Below are 22,295 nucleotides of genomic sequence, written 5' to 3'. Positions count from 1 at the left end.
GTGGCCCACATTTAACCCCATGCAGTAAATACTCAGTAACATTGTTACAATTTAAAAACAGCACACACCTCTCTCTCTCTTTCTGATACTCCTTTGCCTTAGTCCCACTCTCTCCATTTTGTGAAAAAATGAAGAACTTAGCAACATGGAAAACCATGGCAATTACTGTTGTGTTGCTTCAGCTGAGCTTTTCCTTGGAGATTTTCTGCCTCTCTTATCATGCAGATAGAATTGTTCGGCTTCCCGGGCAGCCCAACATAGGCTTCCAACAGTTCTCAGGATATGTTACAGTGGATGACATGAAACACAAGGCTCTCTTTTACTATTTTGTTGAATCAGAAACTGATCCAGCTTCAAAGCCGCTTGTTCTCTGGCTCAATGGAGGTCTGCATTTTCTCACTTGCTACAACTATATTTATGTAACACTGCCTCAAAAATTAGAATAAGTCCAAGACTTTGGATTAAAAAAAATATAAAATCAGTATAGAATATAGACTATTTAGTTTCAGAACATGGTTTTAAAATTTCCTAGAAAAATGTTATATAAGTTCCTGTTTACAGGACCAGGTTGTTCTTCTCTTGGAGTGGGTGCATTCTCTGAAAATGGACCTTTTAGACCAAATGGAGAAGTTCTGATTAAAAATGAGTACAGTTGGAACAGAGGTACTTCATTGAGGTATTGACCATTCCATTATATTTGCAAGAATTGCTCCAATATGATAAGAGTTACTTTGTGATGCAGAAACAAACATGTTGTATTTGGAGACACCAGTTGGAGTGGGGTTCTCTTATGCTAAAGGTGGCTCCTCCTATGACACTGTGAATGATGAGACAACAGGTAATCTATGATCCATCTTCCATTATCAATTGCTTTAGAACTTTGTTTTTATTATGATTTTTTTTTTAATCTTTTAAGACAAATAAGCTCTTCCTCAGAAAGCTTCTTTAAATCATATATTCTGTCGAAAAAGGCATGTACAATATGCATGATGTTTAGGCTTTTAAAAAGTTGAGACAAAACAGAAAATTAGTGCTAAAAATGCCACGCAACTTTTGCATGATATGATATACTATCTTTGATTATTCTTCCTTCCTTGTCCCTAACGGTAGCATAGAATGGTATTGTTCTGATTTCAAATATCTCAGTCCTTGAACACAAAAATAGTCATTATTCCCTTCTGTCATCTGAAGCAGTACTTTTGATTTCTCAAGCCAGGGACAATCTTGTATTCTTGCAACGCTGGTTCAACAAGTTCCCTCATTACAGACACACAGATTTGTTTCTAGCAGGTGAAAGTTATGCAGGTATGCATGCCACGTCACTGTTCACTCATCATTTCTAGAAAAAACTGAAATTTCGAAATCTTGTATTTATTTTACACATTTTTCTGCACAAAAAACATCAGGGCATTATGTTCCACAACTTGCAAAGCTCATGATTGAAATAAACAAAAAGGAGAAGATGTTCAATCTGAAAGGAATAGCCGTAAGTAACACACATAACATTTATCTATCAACCACTCTTCTTCCTTAGGACATTGCTAACAATGCATAATGCCAAACTTGCTTCTTTAATTGCAGTTGGGTAATCCAGTTCTAGAATATGCCACTGATTTTAACTCAAGGGCTGAGTTCTTTTGGTCTCATGGATTGATATCAGATTCAACATACAAATTGTTCACTACAGGTTGTAATTATTCGCGGTATGTCAGTGAATACTATAGAGACTCAATTTCGCCACTTTGTTCAAAGGTTATGAAGCAAGTAAGCAGAGAAACCAGTAAATTTGTGGACAAATATGATGTCACCCTTGATGTTTGTATTTCCTCAGTGCTTTCACAATCCAAAGCTATTTGTCCTCAAAGCCAAGTGAGTCTTCTCTCATTGACTTTCCCTTATGAATGTTATTTATATCATTTTTTCACCATAATACTTCTGGTAATTGTTTTTTCAAATTGTCTTGTTCATTATGTCTTAAAGAACATTTTTCCCTCTTGCCAAACAGCAAACAAACGAGAGCATAGATGTATGTGTAGATGACAAAGTTACAAATTACTTAAACCGAAAAGATGTACAAGAGGCACTCCATGCCAAGCTTGTTGGAGTTCAAAAGTGGAATGTTTGCAGCACGTAATTTCTTCAAAACTTGAAAAAAGAAAAAAAAAAAAAGTTTATCATAGTCAATTTACCTTGTAATTATTATCAATGCCAATAATAACATGGACCTGCATTATGTGTTAGTAACAGCATTCTGGACTATGATATGCTCAACTTGGAGGTACCTACACTCCCTATAGTTGGATCACTCATAAAAGCTGGAGTTCGGGTCTTAATTTACAGGTAACTAGACATAAAATCTTTCCTTCTCTTTGTTGATTGTATTTGCTTAGTTGAACATGAAGGTTCATATATATGCATTTTAAGTGCCAATTAGCATAACCATGTTTTGTTCTCGTTATAGTGGAGATCAAGATTCAGTAATTCCACTGACTGGAAGCCGCACCTTGGTTCAAAAGCTTGCTAGACAACTAAGGCTGAATACAACAATCCATTATAGAGTATGGTTTGAGGGCCAGCAGGTATATATATACTACTTGACATCTAAGACTGAATACAGCAATCCCTTTTAGGAAGCATTTTTTCATGGAAGTTAAACACTTCAAAATATATTCCAAATTGTTAAATATATACACATCATAAACTAATCTGAGTAATGATATTTTGTTTAGGTTGGTGGGTGGACTCAAGTTTATGGCAATATCCTCTCATTTGCAACAGTCAGAGGAGCCTCCCATGAAGCTCCTTTCTCACAGCCTGAAAGATCACTTGTTTTGTTCAAGTCATTCTTGGAAGATAGGCCCCTACCAGAAATTTTCTGACACTACTTAGTTTTTTTTCTAATTTAGTTGAGAGATTGTAAGTAAGCCTAAAATTTGTACTATATAATTATTAAAGGAATGTATTATCAGTGTATAATTTCAAAAGAAAAGTTGGTAAACGAAATTTTTAGGAAGGGAGGGGGGAACTTGTGTTGGGTCCATGAGCGGCAGTTAATTAATAATAATAAAGCAATGTGAGTTTAAAGACACAAGCATTATGTGGTTTCGTTAATCACATGCCAATTAACTTTCATGATGGACCCAAAAGAGGGGGCCCTCCCATTTGTACCTCTTTTTTTGTGTGCTTGTTTGTTCATTGGGCTGTCAAATCTCAAATGTAATGGATCATTTGGCTTAGAGAATTTCTGTAAAAATGTAGTATGAGAATGAAGTAGGGTTCTTTTTCTGAATTTCTAGGCAAACAAAGAATTATTCCTGTTATATAAGTTAATTTTGCCTTCTGTGCAAACATCACCAATGTCACGTTAGATATCTTGTGTCAAATGATGTGTAGATATATAAAGTAGCACAGAAACAGCAATGGAACAGTATACAGGTTCAAATAGTAAATCTCACAAAGTAACAACTTTTAAAATTTGGCATAACAAACTTCTGTTGTTCTGCTTATAATAAATAGCAGTCACTCAGAAAAGTAATAGCGCACACAGCATAATTGATAATTTCATCACGATAAATCATTCTATTTTCAATAAAATGTAAGTTTATTTTATCGAATAATTCATTTTACAAATGTCTTGAATAATCATTCTAATCAAACAATTCTTATTTTACCATTCACTATTAAACATTCTATTTAATAGATTATCATAATAAATCAAGCAATTCTTATTTTTCAATAAAACTCTACGTCTAAATCATACTTATTACATTCACATATTGGTGCTTTTGTTTTTCCATAGAATACAGTATGATTTTCAAGAATCAAGACAAAATGGAGTGCCTCAACCTATATGTGATAAGAAGCTTTCCAACTGTCCATGCTTTAATAATGGCCCTTAACAGTGTCAAACACCTTCACAATGGTGATGACCCTAAACTAGAGACTAGGGAGCTATTTGCTCTTAGGCATTGACTTTTATTCCATTTACCACCGACTGGGACAGATGCATAATTGTCATAACCAAATTTTATATGTACCCTCTATGTTTAAAATCATGTTTTGTCTTCCATGAAATTGCATGTCACCATCTGTGAGAAACTTTGGTTATTGCTGGTTCTGCTGAAGACAAAATCATTTCTTAAGGAGAGCTTGTACAAGTTCATTGGCCTCACTTCTGATCCTATTTCACTTTTGAGCAAGAAACAGCATAAAACATGCGCTGAAATGGTTTGCTTTACTAGCTCTTTTATCGTACAAAGATTCAAAAAAAAAAAAGTAAGACCTATCAATTTGTTATTCGAATTTGATGTTGTTGCATGCTGAGATAGCAGCAAACTGGTTGTCTTGTTTGTGTCTCTCATCCCCTCTATACGAATAGCTTTCTTTAGGTCCTTTAATTTAAATTTCTTTTTTCCTTGACCCAAAAGAAAACAAGAGAAAAGATTACCTTGTCTTGCTTACAAAAAAGTTTGTAGAGATCTTCTTATGTCTTAGTCACATGGGTAGTTGTTTTGGCTAAAATTAATCTCCATTGTATATCTAATTTTTTTTTTATCTATAAGAATCAAATATGATAATATCAGAAGACTTATAATAATTCATATGCATTGTTTAAACTATTTGAATTAAGCTCTCTTTATCCATTGTATATCTAGAATGATAACACAATGAAACTTAGTTTCATCATGGATATTTTCTTAATAGAAAATTCAGGCAATACAAAAAGTAAAAGGGTGCTGCAAATAGCATCATCCTGAATAGCTTATGCCAAATTATAGAGGCACGGTCCATTACTTTCTAGCATATAAAAACAAAATGGAACCAAATAGCAAATGCACTTGCAAATCATGGATTTGTGTTAAGTAGTAACGTTAGGATTTTGAACTTGTTCCAGATATTTTTTAAAGTTATTTATTGGGCTGGTTTGTTTAAAATTAAAAAAAATAATTAAATAAGTATTTAAAAAAAACAGATATGATTTACTTATCTTATCAAAATAATCAGAAAATAATTTAAACAAACACATTAAAAAAAACAAATTTTTTTATTTTATTATAAAATATTTTTTTAAAAAAAATATGTTTAATTATACTCATTCATTATTGGCTGATAAAGCCTATATTACCCTTCCTCGTATGCGTTAGGTTTTGAGGGTTTGTCGCTCCCAATGACAACAAAAAGAAAATTCATACTTTTGATCTTTACTATAAACCCACGTCAACACAAATTTTAATTTGTAATTATTTACATAATAAATTCCATACATAAGCATCTTAATATCTTTATTAAAAAATGAATTGGTCCCAGCACCACGGAGAGGGGGACAAAAAAGACCGTTGCGAGATCTGGATACTTGTAATAAAACTTCGTTAAAATAAGCACATAATCTAAAGGCAACAAGCAAGGAATATTAATGATATGGTGGTATTTATAAGATATAAAACAAAAATAAAAATAACACCAAAAATCCGTTAAATGATTGAATATGACCACTAAATAAATAAATATGAAGAGATCACTAAATAGTATATCTGAAGTTCCTTAATCGAATGATTTATATTCAAATCCTGATCAATATGAAATAAATCATAATAAAAGAAAAATATGTATTATGTATGAATGCATAATCTCCAACGAAACATTTGTGATCACTTTGGACAGAGATAATTTGGTACTAATATTGTTAGGAAAAGAAGAAAAAAATCAGTACAGACCAGTAGAGTGAGTAGAGTCCATCACCGTCATTGATAAAGTGGCTCAGCTGGCATGTGAATGATGTGATCTGGTGATGCCATGCGGTGATATGATAATTGATACTCTCTCATCATTTTCTTTGCTGAAATCTTAATCTTCCATTCCCAACTCACCTTTTTCTCTGTTCAACTTCAATTAAGTGACCCACCACTTAAGCTTTTCTAGTTCTACTACAACACATACATACTCTGCCTATGCTCTTCTTAATTTGTCGTGTGCCTGAACTCAAAAAGAAAAGCTAGCTAGCTATTTACATCAAGTGTCCATCATCATTACCATAATTTACAACCATCCCATTTTTTTTCTCTCTCTCCCCTTAAAAAAAGCAGATTACTTTGCCTGCTATTCCGTGCAATTTCCCCCCTTCTAATTTGACTTTGCATCCCCACAAAAACCATATCTTTTAATACCATATGGCAAAAGAGCAAAACCAGGTTAACACCCTCCCCTCCCTTTTTCATCTTCACTACATAATAACATCTACATTAACAATAATAATAATAATAAAAAAAACCACCCATGGTATACTTGTTGATCATGGCTTTAATTTAGATCTTACGTTACATAATTACATCACATTGCATTGTGATTGTGATCTGCATTTGATCCATGATTGGATTGGATCTGTTGTAGATGAATGAACATTATTATTAACATTTTGCATGTGGGAGTGGACATTGCAGGGCAAAGGCCAAGAGAGAGAATTGGAACTGGAAAGGGAGGTTGAGATTGAGGCCCCATTGCCTCTCACTGTTACTTCTCGGGTACGTATCATAAATTTTAATTTATGACTTCATTTTGAAACTGCAAGGATCAACCATGAGAAAGTTTGAAACTGCAGGTTTTGTATATGTTGGGAGATATCACTGCAGGGCCTGCGTTTAGGTTCACGCAATGGCTCCAATTGGTTCGTAAACGCACCGCAAATTATCGTTCTTCTGGCTTCCCTCACCGCACTTCCACCACCATGCCTTCTAGCTCTTGGTTAGTTACTTACTTACTACTTCTCTTTCAATGCTTCTGTATGTTAAACTTTTACTTGTTCAAGTGTCAAAGGCATTTGTTGCTAATGCTTATAATTTGTGTGCAGCATCAGAGGATCGTTGGAGAATTCAAAATTGGAGCTGCATCCTGATCAGACAGAAACTAGCTTGTGGGAGAGGCTTGGGAAGGCTGCAATGTTGGACATTGAATCTGGCTCCTTTTCCTGGGACATGCTCTCTTCACTGCACCACACTGAACACAGCAGTAGCAACGAACATTCCGAGGATGAGATGAACAAAGCTCTCGAGGTTCATCCCTTTCTACAATTGTTGTGTACAAATATAAGCATTAGTATGATTAAATACTTTCTGATGTTGAGGAGTATATAGTAGCAATCAGGGTTGATGTTTTAGATGCAACTTGTGTGTCATGGATTGCTAACGTAGGTTTCACATGTAAGCCAATTTGCACCCTGTGTATGGATATCTTTTTTGGGCTTTTTATCTGTGCCCCTTCTATTTATGACTATGCTTGATCCAGTTATTTTGCTTTTGCTTAGTCAGATTCGGCGAGAGTAAATGTGGTTGAGCATGTTGGTAATTGTTAGTTTTGGAAGTTATAAAGAATAATGATTTCATGCTGGTATAGCTTTTTTACTACATATTTTCACCTATTCTGTTTATTCATTCTGGTGGAGGTGAATATCTATGTATGTGGGGATTTCTTTGGACAGACATTTTAGTAATTATGTATTGTATTTTCTCTGTAATACCAAATTAGAGAAAGTAAGAATACATCAAATGTGTAATTTCTTAATTTATGTCGTAATGCCTCTTCAGTTGTGTCCACGTAGGTAACTGTAAATTCAGGAGGAGTTGTCTTCTTTGCCTTTTTCAATATCCCTGGGAATGCTGATGCTAGTCCAAAAGAAGCAGCAGCTGTTATAAAGATAGCATCATCAAGAATGGCAACACAGTCTGAACGCCTTGGCTATGAACTTGCCAAGTGGATGGGAGTCCAAACTCCACAGGTTCTTCACTTAGGTTTTATAACACAAGCACCACATCTGCAAACTTAGGCTATTTAGACTATACTTCTACCATATTCATTCTCCTCTATTAATTGGAAGGTGCAGGCTAGAGTTATTCACAATACCTGTTTAGAATGGCAACAAATAAAGGAAGCTTCAGAAAAAGCTAGAGAAGCAGCAAATTCTGAGGGTGATGAAATTGGTGAAGTGACATGTTTTGAACTTTTGGAAGCACTTGAGCTTAGCCGATGTCTCTTTTTTATGAGGTATGATTCACTCTGAATTTAATTAGTTCAGGTTTATAACATGGCAACACAGAATACCTCTGCTTGCTTCGCCACTTCCAGTAACTCTTGTTTAAATGAAGTGGACATTTCCAATGTGCTGCTTCTGATTTTATTTTTTTCATTGAATTTCAAAAGCTTGGTATAGAACTGTTTCACTGAGCTTCACACGCCTAAAGCAAATATTTAAAATAGATTATTGTTCTTTCTCATACTAAACTCCCTTCACCTTGTGTGACAAAGCAAGTGTCATTATTGATACTTGTGTAATTTTCTTGAGTTGGCCAGTTTTTCCTAGCATTTGTTGGAAAAGTGGAAAACCAAAGAAAGGTTTATTATTCCCTTTTACTATACTGATCATCAAGATTGCTACGGTAGAAAGCTGTAGTCTTTGGACAAAGGAACCTTTTATAAAGGTTTCCATTTTCAACTGATTGGACAATATCAGTTTGTGTCCTGCCAGGTGTGGTTGGCATCAAGGTAAGGGCATGTTTAAAATATAAGATACATAATATTCCCATTCTGAAAATAATTGCACACAAAATATCAACCTCTTGGATGTTATCACTTTTTTCACTTAAAGATGATTTTGGGTTTCCAGTAAATAATTATGTTTGTTGAATGCTTGAACTTGCTGTTGTGATTTCTAATGTGGCTTCTCCGCTGTCATAGTTAATGCAAGTTTTTTCAGATAAATTTCAATATAACACCAACAAAAAGTTTTTGACAAGTAGAAACCACCAAGAAATAACTAACTGATTTTTTTGTTCTTCGCATCCACTTATGAGGGAAAGCAATATATCAGAAGTCCATACACACTGAAAAGAAGTATTTTATTTCTAAAGCATTGTGCTCACCTTATTAAGAGAAAGTTATGAAATCCCGCTGTCACTAATTCCTAGAAAAGACAATCAAAGCCATTAATATGGTATCTGTAGAAAGAGAATAATCTTATAGAACCCTTCTTTTATGAATATGTCAATGATTATCATAGTTCATCTTAGTGTTATTTATAATAGGAAAAAGAGGCTATCTACTGCCAATAGTACAACTAAAGAAAAATCACATGGCTGTTCTTCTACACAATAAATTTTGATTGTTAATTTTAAAGATTCACCATCTTGCAGTTATGTACATGGTTCACCCTTGCTTGAAAACTCCAGTGCATTTAAGTCAAGGGAATCTGCAGAAAGAACGTCAGAAGCTCTTGGCAGGGTACTGATGCTGGACCTTGTCATCAGAAACGAAGATAGACTGCCTTGCCGTGAGCTTAGATGGCGAGGAAATCCTGCAAATTTGCTGTTGGCTGGAAAGAATATCTGTGCAAATACAGATGCACTAGAAGCAGCTTTTGATTCTGCAGTTAACCGATATAGACCAAAGGTGATCAGGGCATTTCATAAAGAAAGAAGGTCAACTTCAGTAGATTGCAGACTTGATTCTCATAATCCCGGCTTGATATCACAATCTTCTGATCTCTCGGACATCACAGAATCACCAAGATCTGCTGACATGAGCTTTCAAACATCGGGAGAATCACTGTCTCCTGACTTTAACATTGTAGCTATTGATTCTGGTGTTCCTCGGCGACCGCCTGCTGGAAAACGTGCAAATGATCAGGTTAATTATCCTAAGTTGGTTGAGTTGCTGGTCAATAGTTCTGAATTTGCCTCAAACCTGTTATATGATATAACCGGAGCGAAATTAGGATGTCCCCCACCAGAAGACATGGAAAAAACTGATGTACGTATTATAAGTGACACAATGTTTGTAGTTCATGCATTTCGTAATGGTTTCCGTGCTGCTCTTAGGGATCTGCAGGGATTCCATATATTCCTACTCACACTTCACCAAAGACTTGATACTTTGTTGCGATCATTTATGAACATTATAAGCAAAATATCTTTGGGGGAATTTGACAAAGAAGATTCTGTGGTTCCTGACTCACCTTCACTAACTGCTGGTGGGAGTTGTTCCTCTCCAACATGTAAGGAAAGACTTACTAATGATAACCATCAAGATTTTATTGATTCAGAATCACAGAGAACTGCTTTAAGATCATCATCTTCTGGCAATAGAGATTGCAGTGACTCTACTCCTATGTCAAGAGAAACTTGGCATGGAAAGTTCTGTAAAGGAAATGGGGAACCACTTCGTAGTCTCCGTTTGACTGCTAAGCTCCGTGACTTCCATAAATTTGCCAAGGTTGGTCTCATAGGTAACATAACCTTGTCTACCAGTCACATGGTTTTGGTGCTGCTTTTGGAGGAACACCTGAATTGTTGTTTTGGTGCAATTTTTCAATCAACATTTTGGATACATCATAAATAAGTCAGTCAGGTGCATATTGCTTTAGTATGCAAAATTATAGGACTTTATTGCCTTTCTATATATAAAATTGACCAATGTGGACAATTCTTATAATTCTCACAACAATGTTCTCTTGTTGCTTTCATGAATGAGAGCACAGATTTTGCTGAATCGGTTTCAGACATTCTTATTTTGCTCATGCATGCTTTTTCTGCGCTACCTAGACTTCTCTGCTCTTGATGCTATCTTATTGTCTAACTGATATGATCACACTATGTAACACAGACCAGACGGTTTCCTGTTACCAAAACATTGGAGGGTTTCCAAATCATGCCAATAGTTCCATTTCCTGCCCCCCTCCCCACACACGTCTTCTGCATGTGCTAATGTCATACTCTCATAATCTTGTATCTCAGGGTGATTGGCAAATAGGAATATAAGACTAAGAGCAGTATAATTTGCTGTTTCTTTACCATATAAAACAGTATTTTTACCATGTTTGTTCCTTATTTTTCCACCTTTTTTATAATGTATCATGTTTTACAGGTTGATGCTGAATCCAATAAAGAATTGGAACAGTGGAATGAAATGCTTAAAAGTGATGCCATCAAACTATGCCAGGAGAACAATTTCAACCCAGGATTTTTTGAGGGTAGTGATAATAACTGTGTCGTTGATGCATATGAACTTAAGGTTACCTTCACTTTATTATATTAAAAAATTAAATATAATAGACTCCTTTCATTCATGAGGGATTTCCATTTATGATGCATTATCTTTTTAACTTTCAGGTCAGACTTGAGCATATTCTCGAGAGAATTGCATTGATATCAGACGCTGCAAGTACTGAGAAACCTTCAGCAGTGACAAGTAGTCTGTTCATTGGTGGAGCACTGGCTGCAAGATCTGTATACACACTGCAATACTTGGGAATCACAAATATTTTGTGTTTGTGTACCAATGAAATTGGACAGTCAGAAACTCAGTATCCTGATCTATTTGAGTACAAGAATTTCTCTGTAAGTCATATATACTTGTATTTTCTACCCTCACTTATTTTATGTCTTATTTGCTGAGTTTATTTTATTTGAGGATCAGTTGAGCTTCTCCTTGATGCCTGTCTCTACTTTCCTTCATTGATTATCCATGCAGTCTCATTTAGCGTTATTCATGTTAATTTCTTCAGTTTCTAATATTGTCAGCTGTCCATCATGCTGAAAGTTTAAGCTCTTAGGTGCATGCCCATAAATGTTTTTTCTTCTTCCAACACCCCCATATTTAAAAGCTCTTCGTGATTTAAGCATGGACAAAGCTATGATGTTTGTCTTACCTTGTGGTGAAATTTAATGTAATTATGAAGAATGAAGGTGGCAAGAGTTACACTATTGACCAATTACCCATAGAGGTTCTCTGGTGTGAAGATAAATCTATGATTCGAGATCAGAGTAGCCTCCAAGAAGAATCACATAGAAGAGAGAAATTGGACTTCATTCATTAAAAGGAATTACAACCATATATAGAGGCAATAGCTAGACCAAGTGCCTTATTCTAACAGAATTACCCCTCTAACAAACTCTCCACTCACTCTAACAGATTCACAAGCCACTCCCTAGAACCTTCTATCTCCCTCTATCAGTAATAAACATAATCAGAACCACGTTTTGGCTTGACAGGCCTCTTGGGCCTATTGTACTGGACTTCCTCATTCACAATTTGGGCTCCACTGTCTCGTATCGTATCATTCTCATACCATGTTTAATGTTAACAATCAATCATCCCAACCCAAATGCTTGATTTGTTAGGTACAAGCCCATTAATGCTTCTGTATCTGATTTAGATTGAGAATCTACCTCAGTCAAAATATCCTTAATCCTTCTGATTAACAAATGTCAACCTTAAAATTGTTATTATGGACTCGAGAAATTGACAAGGTAGATCTTGCTTGATAATTCTCTTCTTTTTTTTTTTGGTTGTCTTTAAATTGTTAGTATGTTCTGATCTCCCTTGCCTCGTAGCTTATTCTGACACAGTAAAATGTCAACCTAGCTCAAAAGAAATGAGTCAAATAGTAAAGGCTAGCCTCAAAATTTTCTTGATTCAAAATATGATTTGTTGTGCAATATGATGTGATGCACTCTTGTTCTTGCGTGTTTTCTAATATTCTTTTATGTTAAAATTTACTTTTAATGTTACATTCCTTTTAGGAATATGTCTTCATATTGATTGTATTCATTGTCTCATTTGAACAGGTATGTGACAGTGATGATTATAACATCAGCAGCATATTTGAAGAAGCGTGTGATTTTATAGACTATGTTGAACAAACAGGTCAAAAAGTTTTAGTTCATTGCTTTGAGGGGAGAAGCAGAAGTGTCACGTTGGTCCTCGCTTACTTAATGCTCAGGAAGTAAGTAAAAATGAAAATTATAGAAGACATAATTCTAGTACAAAATGATACTATGCAAAGATTATTAATAGCTAATATATTTAACACCACAAGTGAACTGTGCATTAATATTCTCATCAACTCTTCCATTGGTTAAAATGGTATGAAACGATCTAATTTACCACCTAGCAACCATAAGTTCATGTTCTTTGATATGTAAGATTATTACTGTCAGTGAGTGACAGTTGCAACAGGTTTTGAACTGAAAGCTTTTATGGCACAGGAATCATACTTTATCAGAAGCATGGCAAGCTCTGAAACGAGTTCACCGTCGAGCACAACCCAATGACGGTTTTGCAAAGATCTTGTTAGAATTGGATCAGAAACTTCATGGAAAGGTTTCAATGGAATGGCATCAGCGCAAACCAGTGATGAAAATCTGCCCCATATGTGGGAAGAATGCTGGACTAAGCAGCAGCTCACTCAAACTACATCTTCAGAAATCACATAAAAAGCTATCATCTGGGAGTGTAGATAGTGCCATGACTATGGAAATCCAGAAAGCATTAACAGCTTTGAAGATTAGCCGTGGTGGGAGTGTCAGCCCCACACAAAGATCATCTCATCCACTAATAGATCAATAGAAACTGCAAATTTATAGATTTTGTGCTGCCAAGTATCAGCAGGTTAGAAAGTAACGAGTGTATTTGGAATGGCAGTGCAATAAAAACAAATCGATTAAGTTTCTGCCTTTATAATGAAGCAACAATTTATCACTTCCAAATTTTCCCAATTTTTTACGCAATTTTGGCCCCATCCCAATCTAACAGCCAATATCACCCTAATGGTGTTTTTCAGTTAGTTTTTCTTCTACAAAGTGTAAGTGGAGTATAGGTTCGGAGTGCGTCTAACGGCTGTCCCATTATTATATGTTCAATTGGAGCATCAGAATTCTTCTCACAATAAAGTTTCCCACAGGGCCAGCACACGGATCAGTTAGGATATGATTGCTATTCTCTGACCCCAAATTCGTATAATCAGAATCAAGCATATCCCAGATGGTGAATTTGTACTCTATTTTGTAATCAAAAGCACGCATTTGAGAATTGATCAAGTCAGCCAAACAGATCATTTGATGTGGTGCAACTTATTTATAACAATAGTTTACAGAACCGTGAAAACTACAAAATTAGTTGCTTCCAGTAAATCAAAATTGTTCATAATGCAGCATATTAAGGGTAGGACCCACAGAAATAACGTCATTTTTTCATTCCACCCAAACCCAGCTGTGTTCATTATGTTATGGGTGGCTGAGACCACCAGCATTCAGTTAAAAGCTTGACTGATGTCCATTGACAACTAAAAACAAACTATGGCTATGTTTTTTTAAACAAATAAAAGAAGAAGAAAAAAAAAAAAGTACAACTCAACTAACTAAGACATCTTCTAGTGAATCTGGGGCACCACTACTACCGTTGAGCACAATCACATTACCCTCAGAATCAGAATCAACTATAACTGAGTCACCCTCCTTAATCTCTCTAGCAAGCATCTTCTCAGCCATGCTATCCTCCAAAAGTTGCATTATGGCTCTTCTTAGAGGCCTAGCCCCATAACTAGGATTATATCCTTCGTCAACCACCCTCTCCCTAAATCTTTCTGTCACTGAAAGATCAATCTCTTTAGCTTTCAGTCTCTGGAACACCTCCTTCAGCATTATGTCTGCTATCTCCTTAACCTCCAATTTTGTGAGTTGCCTGAAAACAATCATTTCATCCAACCTATTCAAGAACTCTGGCCTAAAGTATTGCTTCAGTTCCTCAGTCACCAAGCTCTTGATTCGGTTGTAACTGCTATCCTTCTCATCATAATCAAGGTCAAATCCTATTTTACGGCCTCCTTTCTCAATTACACTGCTTCCAACATTTGATGTCATTATAAGAAGCGTGTTCTTGAAGTCCACAGTTCTTCCTTTGCTGTCTGTTAATCTTCCATCTTCCAGGATCTGAAGCATCATGTTGAATACATCAGGATGGGCTTTCTCAATCTCATCAAAGAGTACAACAGTATAGGGACGACGGCGAACTGCCTCAGTCAGTTGACCACCCTCAGTGTAACCAACGTATCCAGGAGGTGAACCAATAAGTTTCGAGACTGTGTGCCTTTCCATGAATTCACTCATGTCAAGCCGAATCATGGCTTCTTCAGAACCAAAGTAGTATGCAGCCAATGCTTTGGCCAACTCAGACTTCCCCACACCAGTTGGCCCAGAAAAGATGAAGCTGGCAATTGGACGGTTAGGGTTCTTCAGTCCAACCCTGGCTCGACGGATGGCCCTGCTTATGGCTTTCACTGCTTCATCCTGACCTATGACTCGCTTGTGTAAAGTCTCTTCCATTTTGAGGAGGCGATCAGATTCATCAGTCGAGACTTTCTCCACAGGAATACCAGTCCAGGAGGAGACAATATGTTGTATGTCAACTTCAGTGACCATGGGACCTTCATCTCCTGCCTCACTTTCTGCCTTACTCATCTCCTTGCCTTTTTCTATAAGTGCAGATATCTGCGCCTTAAGATCCATTTCTTTATCTCTTAGCTCTCCGGCCTACACAGAAACTCATAAACTCATGAATCATCATCAGCCCGCTAATAGCCAAAATAATTTGCAGATATAATTGTTTTAATTGAACAACAAACAAACCACTACACTCTTTTTTAAACTTGAATATAACATTGTCTCATGGTTTGGTTTGGTGTCCATAAAATTTTATGAACTAAATCTTATAGATTAAAGCATATTACCTTCTCAAAGTCTTGATTGCGAACAGATTCTTCTTTCTCCTTTACAATCTGTCTAACCTCCTTGTCAAGCTCTCTTGCTTCTTCAGGTAACTGGAGGCATGTAAATCTAGCAAAATTAGCCCAATAATAGACAAAAGATCTGGCTGGTTCAGGGATAGGTAGACGAACAATATACCTGTGCATGTTGAAGCCGGACTCGAGAACCTGCTTCATCAATTAAATCTATAGCTTTGTCTGGCAAAAATCGATCACTGCAGGAAATACAATTATTTTAAACTAGAAAATACTCAAGATACACAGCAGGAAGAAAATAACAATTACATTAGAGTTCCAAAATAAATCTAAATAAGATAAATTAATATACATTTGAAAATTTTCCAGCAACATAAAAACTAAAAGAAAAAAAGAAACTTGTCTGATCTCAGCATAAATGAATAGAATAGGTAAAATGAACAGAAAAGGAGCAGAACATTTAAATATGACAAACCTAATATATTGGTGTGATAGCTGGGCAGCAGCTACAAGAGCATCATCTGTGTAATGAAGCTTGTGGTGAATTTCATAGCGTTCTCTGAGTCCTTTCAGTATTTGTATGGTTTCATTGACAGTTGGCTCTGGCACTTTAACTGGCTGGAATCGCCTCTCCAAAGCTGGATCCTTTTCAATGTGCTTCCTATATTCATCCAGTGTTGTGGCTCCTATACACTGCATAAAATTTCAGGCACACACTTTCTTACAACAGTTTCAAGTTCCTACCAAACAACAGTAAGTGCATATATTAACTTGAGCATTGCAGTAGGTTTAGCATAAAAGCATAACCAGATACCTTCAAATTTCACAGCCAGCCTACAATTTCATTCTACATCACTGCTGAAAATGCAAATGCATTTTTTTTAAAATAAAACACTCCAAAACTAAATATTGAAACTTCCACATTATTTAGTTCAACTACATGCCAAAAGTAAAGGGTCATTTATCAGAATAGCAAATTGAAATATCAACTCACCAGGCTTATTAAATAATATAACTACACAAGTTTTTAACTATTTACAATTTAAAAGATTGAACAACCAGAAGACTAGGTATTCCTTTCTCTCAAACATAGACTTGCAAGAATAGCCTAAATTTACCAGCAAGGCAACAACACAGAAGAGAAAAAGTCTTCTATCCTTTTGATTTTTAGTTTCAATAACAAAGTTAAAGAGCAACACAAATTCAATTCTTTCCCCTACCCCCTAACACGTCACACAAATTGATTTTGAGGTCAAAAACAAATGGCAATATATCCATTTTGAACTTGACAAGTACCTGCAGTTCACCTCTGGCAAGAGCTGGTTTTAATATATTTGCAGCATCAATTGCTCCCTCAGCTGCTCCAGCTCCAATTAGAGTGTGCACTTCATCAATAAAGAGTATTATCTCATCACTTTGTTTGATTTCCTCCATTAGTTTCTTCAATCTCTCTTCAAATTCTCCACGATATTTAGTTCCAGCTACCAGCAGACCCATATCAAGGGTTATAACCTAAATCGGGCAAAGGCTTCATGTTATTCAGAACTCCCCAGAAGTATTTAAACATCAAAAATTCAAGAACTTTGGTCGATACTTATCCAAAACTGAAATACAAAATATCATGACCATAAATGAGGTAGGGTGCTCCAGTAATGATTTAACCATCTAGAGGCAAGAAAATTCCTCTGTAGTTAACATTTAAAATACTCCAAATAAAAAATAGAAGAAATAGGATATTATTTTAGAATCACTTTACATAGATTCAGCAAGATGAACATGTTTATACTTTATAGTATAGCACTGAAAACGAAATAGTAAATCAGCTGAATTACCCAAAAGAAATTTATTGACCATAGGAATCAAATAATTTCTACTAACCTTCTTTCCCTCTATGGTTTCAGGTACATCACCATTTGCAATCCTTTGGGCAAGACCTTCAGCAATAGCTGTCTTCCCGACCCCAGGTTCCCCAATAAGACAAGGATTATTTTTTGTACGACGACCCAAAATTTGAGTGACACGTTCAATTTGTGGCTGCCTACCCATGACAGGATCCAATTTCCCCTGTAATTTTGATTTTGGGGGAGAGGGAGCGTCAATAAGAGAAAAAATTATACTTTTAAACAAATGAAACCCCATCTGCCATCTAGCATAAAGAAAACTAGGACCTGGAAATTACCTCTTCCGCTAGCTTGGTCAAATTGGTGCCATACTCCTCCAAAGTTGGCATCTTGTTGTTATTACTACTTCCAGGGCCAACAGTAGCACCAACACTGTCAGCACCCTCACCAACCATGCGGATAACCTGTAACCATCCAGTGGAGAATACAAGAAAGATTTACACAAAAGTTAAGATAAAAAAATATATTCATACCTGGATCTGTTCTAACCTGGATTTCTAATAACTACATGCAAGCATAATTATTTTTTATTCTATGTATGCAACATTTGAATGCATTCCATTTCAATCTTTTACAGCATTGCCATTTACAAGGCACTATACAAGAGATTTGGAGGATTTGCAGCGGATGTTGTTGCAGCTATTGACCAGGTATGTGTACGTACTTTTATATGCCATATATGTGTTAGCAACATTTGGTAATGTTATTTGAGGTCAATTGTTGACATTTGATATATTTTCTTATTTTTTATCATCTTAAAGTTATGGCTTCCTTCCTCTAGTACGTGCCGAAGTGATTGCTTGATTAACTAAATAATTATTCTTATCCATTTTTCAACAGCCTGTTTATTGGCTTCAAATAATTCTGATTCATTTTAGAGCATGTAATATAGATTGTCTTAGGATTCTAAATTTTAACCTGTGTGTTGATCCAATATCATTTACTTTTCATTTGAAGTTTGTTAATGTATTTATTCATTCATTTATTTAAATTTTCATTGAGGATATGCATGGTCTTGAATTGAAGAGTTACTGTAAAGTACTTTCCTTGCATGTCTTCCTTTCAAAATCTGCTTACTAAATTGTATCCACAATTTTACATTTACGGTATGGCTTATAGTATAATCAATTGTTTACAGGCAGCTCAGGATAGGGTTGACATAATATGCTTGTCAATCACTCCTAATAGGCATCCTTCTGGTATTGCAACTTTCTTCAATCCAATAGATATGGCATTGCTATCAGCTGCGAAAGCTGGTATTTTTGTAGTGCAAGCTGCTGGCAATACTGGACCATCACCTATGAGCATGCCCTCCTTCAGTCCATGGATCTTTACTGTTGGTGCCACCTCTCATGATCGAGTTTATATCAACTCCCTATGTCTTGGAAATAATGTGACTATACCTGGTGTTGGACTTGCACGTAAGATTCTGTTGCTCTAATCCTGGTTAGCTATACATGACTTTGTTTTAGACAAACTTGGCCTTTTGGCCTTGGTGGTGCATTTGATCTTGAAATTACCAAAGAAGTGCAGATGGGAAAGTAATTACTTTATATATGGCTTATTATTTTATTCTTTTAACAAGAAAGTCACACTCTAGCATTAATACTCACATTGTCATGCTTCTTCTGCACGACTTGCCTGGTTTGTAAAAGAGAAAGTCATGCAACTTTCTTATTAAAAAAAATAATAATAAAAGAAAGTCACTTTTTGAAGCCACACACTTCATATGCGACTTACCTCATGAGGGTAATTACTTTCTTATCTGAATTTGTAATTTCAAAACCAAATTGCACCATCGGAGTCAAAAAGGCACTCTTATACTTAGGGGCTCCTATAGTGCTTCCCATGCATAAGTTTAGCTATGCTTCTGTATTCTTAATTTCTTATTACTTCTGTATTGTTGGATGAGAATACACTAAGTAACTATTTTTTTGCTAGATGATGAATCCCAACCAAGAACAAAGAAATCCCAGATCTAAAATGAACACTACTCTAATGAGAACAACTAGTTTTTGTTACCTTTAAGACCCTGATCATGTTAAATTGGGGAAGTTTTTTTTTTTTTGGAAGGAATTACATAGGGGAAGTTCCTCGATGAGTAATAAAATGATTCAATTGTTAATGTGTGCAAATATAATTTTCTATATCAGTATGCCTATTGAGATTTATTAATACCCTATTTTTTTCATTTTTCTTTAATTACTTCCCCCAGCTGGCACATACGAGAACACATTGTTTAAATTGATTCATGCAAGACATGCTTTGAACAAAAACACAACAGTTACTGATGATATGTATATTGGTGAGTGTCAAGATTTAAGTAAGTTCAGTCAGGATTTGGTCCAGGGCAACAAATGCTAAAAATAAATGAGGATTATAATACTAACCTGAGCGCGAATATTGTTTGGATCAGCAGCCAAATTTTCAAGAACACGTGCTGCTACACCCTCACCCTCTCGAAGGAGACCAAGAAGCAAGTGCTCAGATCCAATATAATTGTGACCTGAAAATTTCAAGGAGTGAGCTAAACTGAAAATTGGAGTCCTTTCCAATTCTGAATCTAAATCAGGATCCTATCCTTCTCTCTGTAACAACGGTTAGTTTATCCAATCCTCTTCTTTATTATTTTGTTTTTTTTTCCCCTATAAATGATTAGAACTTAGTTGATTCAGGTAAAACAAAGTAAGGTACATGACCAAATATAACCAAACCACTTCATCCTAAATAATAATAAAAATATGGGAAAACTAGTGAGAAATAACCAAATGGGTTAAAGGAAGAAAATTCTAGGCAATATAAATATTGTTGTAACTAAGTAATTATATATGCAAAAGAACAGACAAGGTGTAAAACAGCATTTACCAAGTTGGCGAGCTTCCTCCAGTGAGAGTTCCAAAACACGCTTTGCACGGGAAGTAAACGGAATCTCAACAGCAACAAATCCACTACCCCTTCCAATAATTTTCTCCACTTCAACCCGAGCATCCTTGAGGTTAATTCCCATTGACTTCAGAACCTTAGCAGCAATGCCGGTTCCTTCGCCAATGAGACCCAATAGAATCTGTTCCGTTCCAACAAAATTGTGCCCCAGTCGTCTTGCTTCCTCCTGGGCTAGCATAATTACTTTGATTGCCTTCTCTGTGAAACGCTCAAACATAGCTTTAGGTACACATCTTTTAGCCCTCTCGCGCCTAGAAGTTGTAGTCAACGGAAAAGTGTGTCGTGGTCTCGACACAGAATCCAAAGGATTAAGTGTCCGTAATCCAGAGAAACTCGACATTCTTAAAGCAGGAATTCGTAAGGTACTCATCATTTTAACAGATCTTTTCGTTTTTCCTGATCCTTTATGCGGCCCATGCCTTCGCCCACTCAGTAGGCCAGGCATACCAGTAGACTGAGCTAAAACCCTAGCCATGATTCCTGAATTGTTCCCTGCATTTATTAATGAAACATATTAGCTGACAAATAACACAAATAGTTGAAATAACAAAGTGCACTCAAACAACCAACCAACCAAAAGTGCATGTTTCAACATCTCATTATGAAGGACATGAAACCAAATATCAAGCAGCCAAAAAATGCAAATGATAAAAACTAAGAAGCAACAAAAATGAACAGTGGAAATATATTCAATGAAACATTTGAGCAAACACATAGGGCGCTATTTGGGAAGGACACAAAATGTCTATTGGAAATGAAAAAAGTAAAAACATTTAAGCAAACATCTGGAGCGCTGAACCATAAGCGAGGAAAAACTGGACAAGAAAAGAAAAAAGAGAAACCTTCCGAGTTTGAAAACCTAATTGAAACACGAAATAGTGGATAGGTATTTGGCGAAAAAGAAAAAAGAGAAGAGATGAACTCACCGGAAGCCACACTAAATTGATTGAGTTAGTCAGAAAAGAGAAAAAGGGGAAAAGAAATTGAAAGATTAAAAGGAAGAAAGAGAATGCGCGGAGGGAGGAAGAAGAAGAAGAGAAGAAGGCAAATGATAGGGACACAGCCCAACACATTAGGCCCAAGAGGATTACTAAGAGGCCCAGCCATCTTCAAGACTTTATCTGAAGAAAATATTTGAGCTAATCGAGCATTCTAGAAGAGTGTTTTGAAATACTTATAAATATCTGAAATGAATAAGAACAAGACAGGAAAAATGAATTACCTCTATTTCTTTAGCATATCTTAGATCTAGTTTTATGCACTAGAATAGAAATCATAACATAAAATGACACGAATTTATATCATCATCATCCACATTATACCTTTGTCTAGGCCGACTTGTTTTCTACTATGTTGTTTCTGCTAACCATCATGTGTTACCTTTTCCGTCATCATTTTTCTTCAATTATAAGATTTTCTTCATAGTTATTTTTATTTTTTATTTCCGACTGAAATTTTCTTCATAGTTATTGTAGATATTTTTTTTAATTTCTATAATTTTTTATTTTTAATCTTTATATTTAATAAAAAAACATCATAATTTTAGTTTTCATTTAAAACTAAAAACACATTTTTTATTTTTTAGGAATTAAAAATGTATTCAAATATTTTTTGAATTCATATATTTAAAGTAATAAATACATTGACGTAATTAATATAATTTTTAATTACAAATTTAAATACAATTTATTTTCTTTTTGAAAACCGACCTAACTATTTTATTTGAGTTTTATTTTTTTAGGCAAGTATTTTATTTGAGTTAAAAACCACTTTAACTCTAATTTTGCTAAACAAGTTATATTTTGAAAATTAAATGTAAAAACCAAAAACTCAGCCAGTCCAGATAGGCCTTAGAGAACAATGTTCTACAAAACGCTGTTTTTTAGTTC

General features: G+C 35.4%; 3 protein-coding genes across 7 annotated transcripts; 2 read left to right on the top strand and 1 right to left on the bottom strand.

Annotated features, from left to right (window-relative positions):
* Nucleotides 1–2,984, top strand: LOC100800002 (serine carboxypeptidase-like 45). 4 transcript variants are annotated; one of them, XM_014778619.3, is made up of 10 exons: nucleotides 1–384; nucleotides 562–663; nucleotides 743–838; nucleotides 1,195–1,305; nucleotides 1,407–1,486; nucleotides 1,582–1,869; nucleotides 2,006–2,130; nucleotides 2,242–2,340; nucleotides 2,462–2,579; nucleotides 2,730–2,984. In XM_014778619.3, exons 1-10 carry the CDS (start codon nucleotides 129–131, stop codon nucleotides 2,877–2,879), a joined length of 1,425 nt encoding a protein of 474 aa, XP_014634105.1. In that variant the 5' UTR covers nucleotides 1–128; the 3' UTR covers nucleotides 2,880–2,984. The 4 variants fall into 4 exon arrangements, with proteins under 4 accessions (XP_014634105.1, XP_014634106.1, XP_006584695.1 ...); XM_014778620.3 differs by having other exon boundaries at nucleotides 2–384; nucleotides 2,248–2,340; XM_006584632.4 differs by having other exon boundaries at nucleotides 6–384; nucleotides 1,213–1,305.
* Nucleotides 2,985–5,585: 2,601 nt separating this feature from the next.
* On the top strand, nucleotides 5,586–14,167 carry LOC100799468 (dual specificity protein phosphatase PHS1). 2 transcript variants are annotated; one of them, XM_006584629.4, is made up of 11 exons: nucleotides 5,586–6,188; nucleotides 6,438–6,518; nucleotides 6,596–6,738; nucleotides 6,845–7,046; nucleotides 7,592–7,768; nucleotides 7,868–8,034; nucleotides 9,180–10,257; nucleotides 10,909–11,055; nucleotides 11,154–11,381; nucleotides 12,612–12,769; nucleotides 13,032–14,167. In XM_006584629.4, exons 1-11 carry the CDS (start codon nucleotides 6,168–6,170, stop codon nucleotides 13,390–13,392), a joined length of 2,763 nt encoding a protein of 920 aa, XP_006584692.1. In that variant the 5' UTR covers nucleotides 5,586–6,167; the 3' UTR covers nucleotides 13,393–14,167. The 2 variants fall into 2 exon arrangements, with proteins under 2 accessions (XP_006584692.1, XP_006584693.2); XM_006584630.4 differs by having other exon boundaries at nucleotides 5,594–6,188; nucleotides 7,874–8,034.
* Nucleotides 13,981–21,498, bottom strand: LOC100795228 (chaperone protein ClpC, chloroplastic). The gene is made up of 10 exons (XM_003532335.5): nucleotides 21,333–21,498; nucleotides 20,329–20,898; nucleotides 19,854–19,969; nucleotides 17,742–17,867; nucleotides 17,441–17,626; nucleotides 16,859–17,074; nucleotides 16,038–16,255; nucleotides 15,726–15,801; nucleotides 15,551–15,640; nucleotides 13,981–15,353 (listed from the first exon to the last, which is right to left on the bottom strand). Exons 2-10 carry the CDS (start codon nucleotides 20,879–20,881, stop codon nucleotides 14,175–14,177), a joined length of 2,760 nt encoding a protein of 919 aa, XP_003532383.1. The 5' UTR covers nucleotides 20,882–20,898; nucleotides 21,333–21,498; the 3' UTR covers nucleotides 13,981–14,174.
* Nucleotides 21,499–22,295: the final 797 nt, after the last annotated feature.

Source organism: Glycine max, chromosome 8 (genome assembly GCF_000004515.6).
Source record: "Glycine max cultivar Williams 82 chromosome 8, Glycine_max_v4.0, whole genome shotgun sequence".
In the NCBI taxonomy this organism is placed as follows: domain Eukaryota; kingdom Viridiplantae; phylum Streptophyta; class Magnoliopsida; order Fabales; family Fabaceae; genus Glycine; species Glycine max.
The sequence above is the reverse complement of the archived record's forward strand: the minus strand, read 5'-3'. Positions and strand labels throughout refer to the sequence as shown.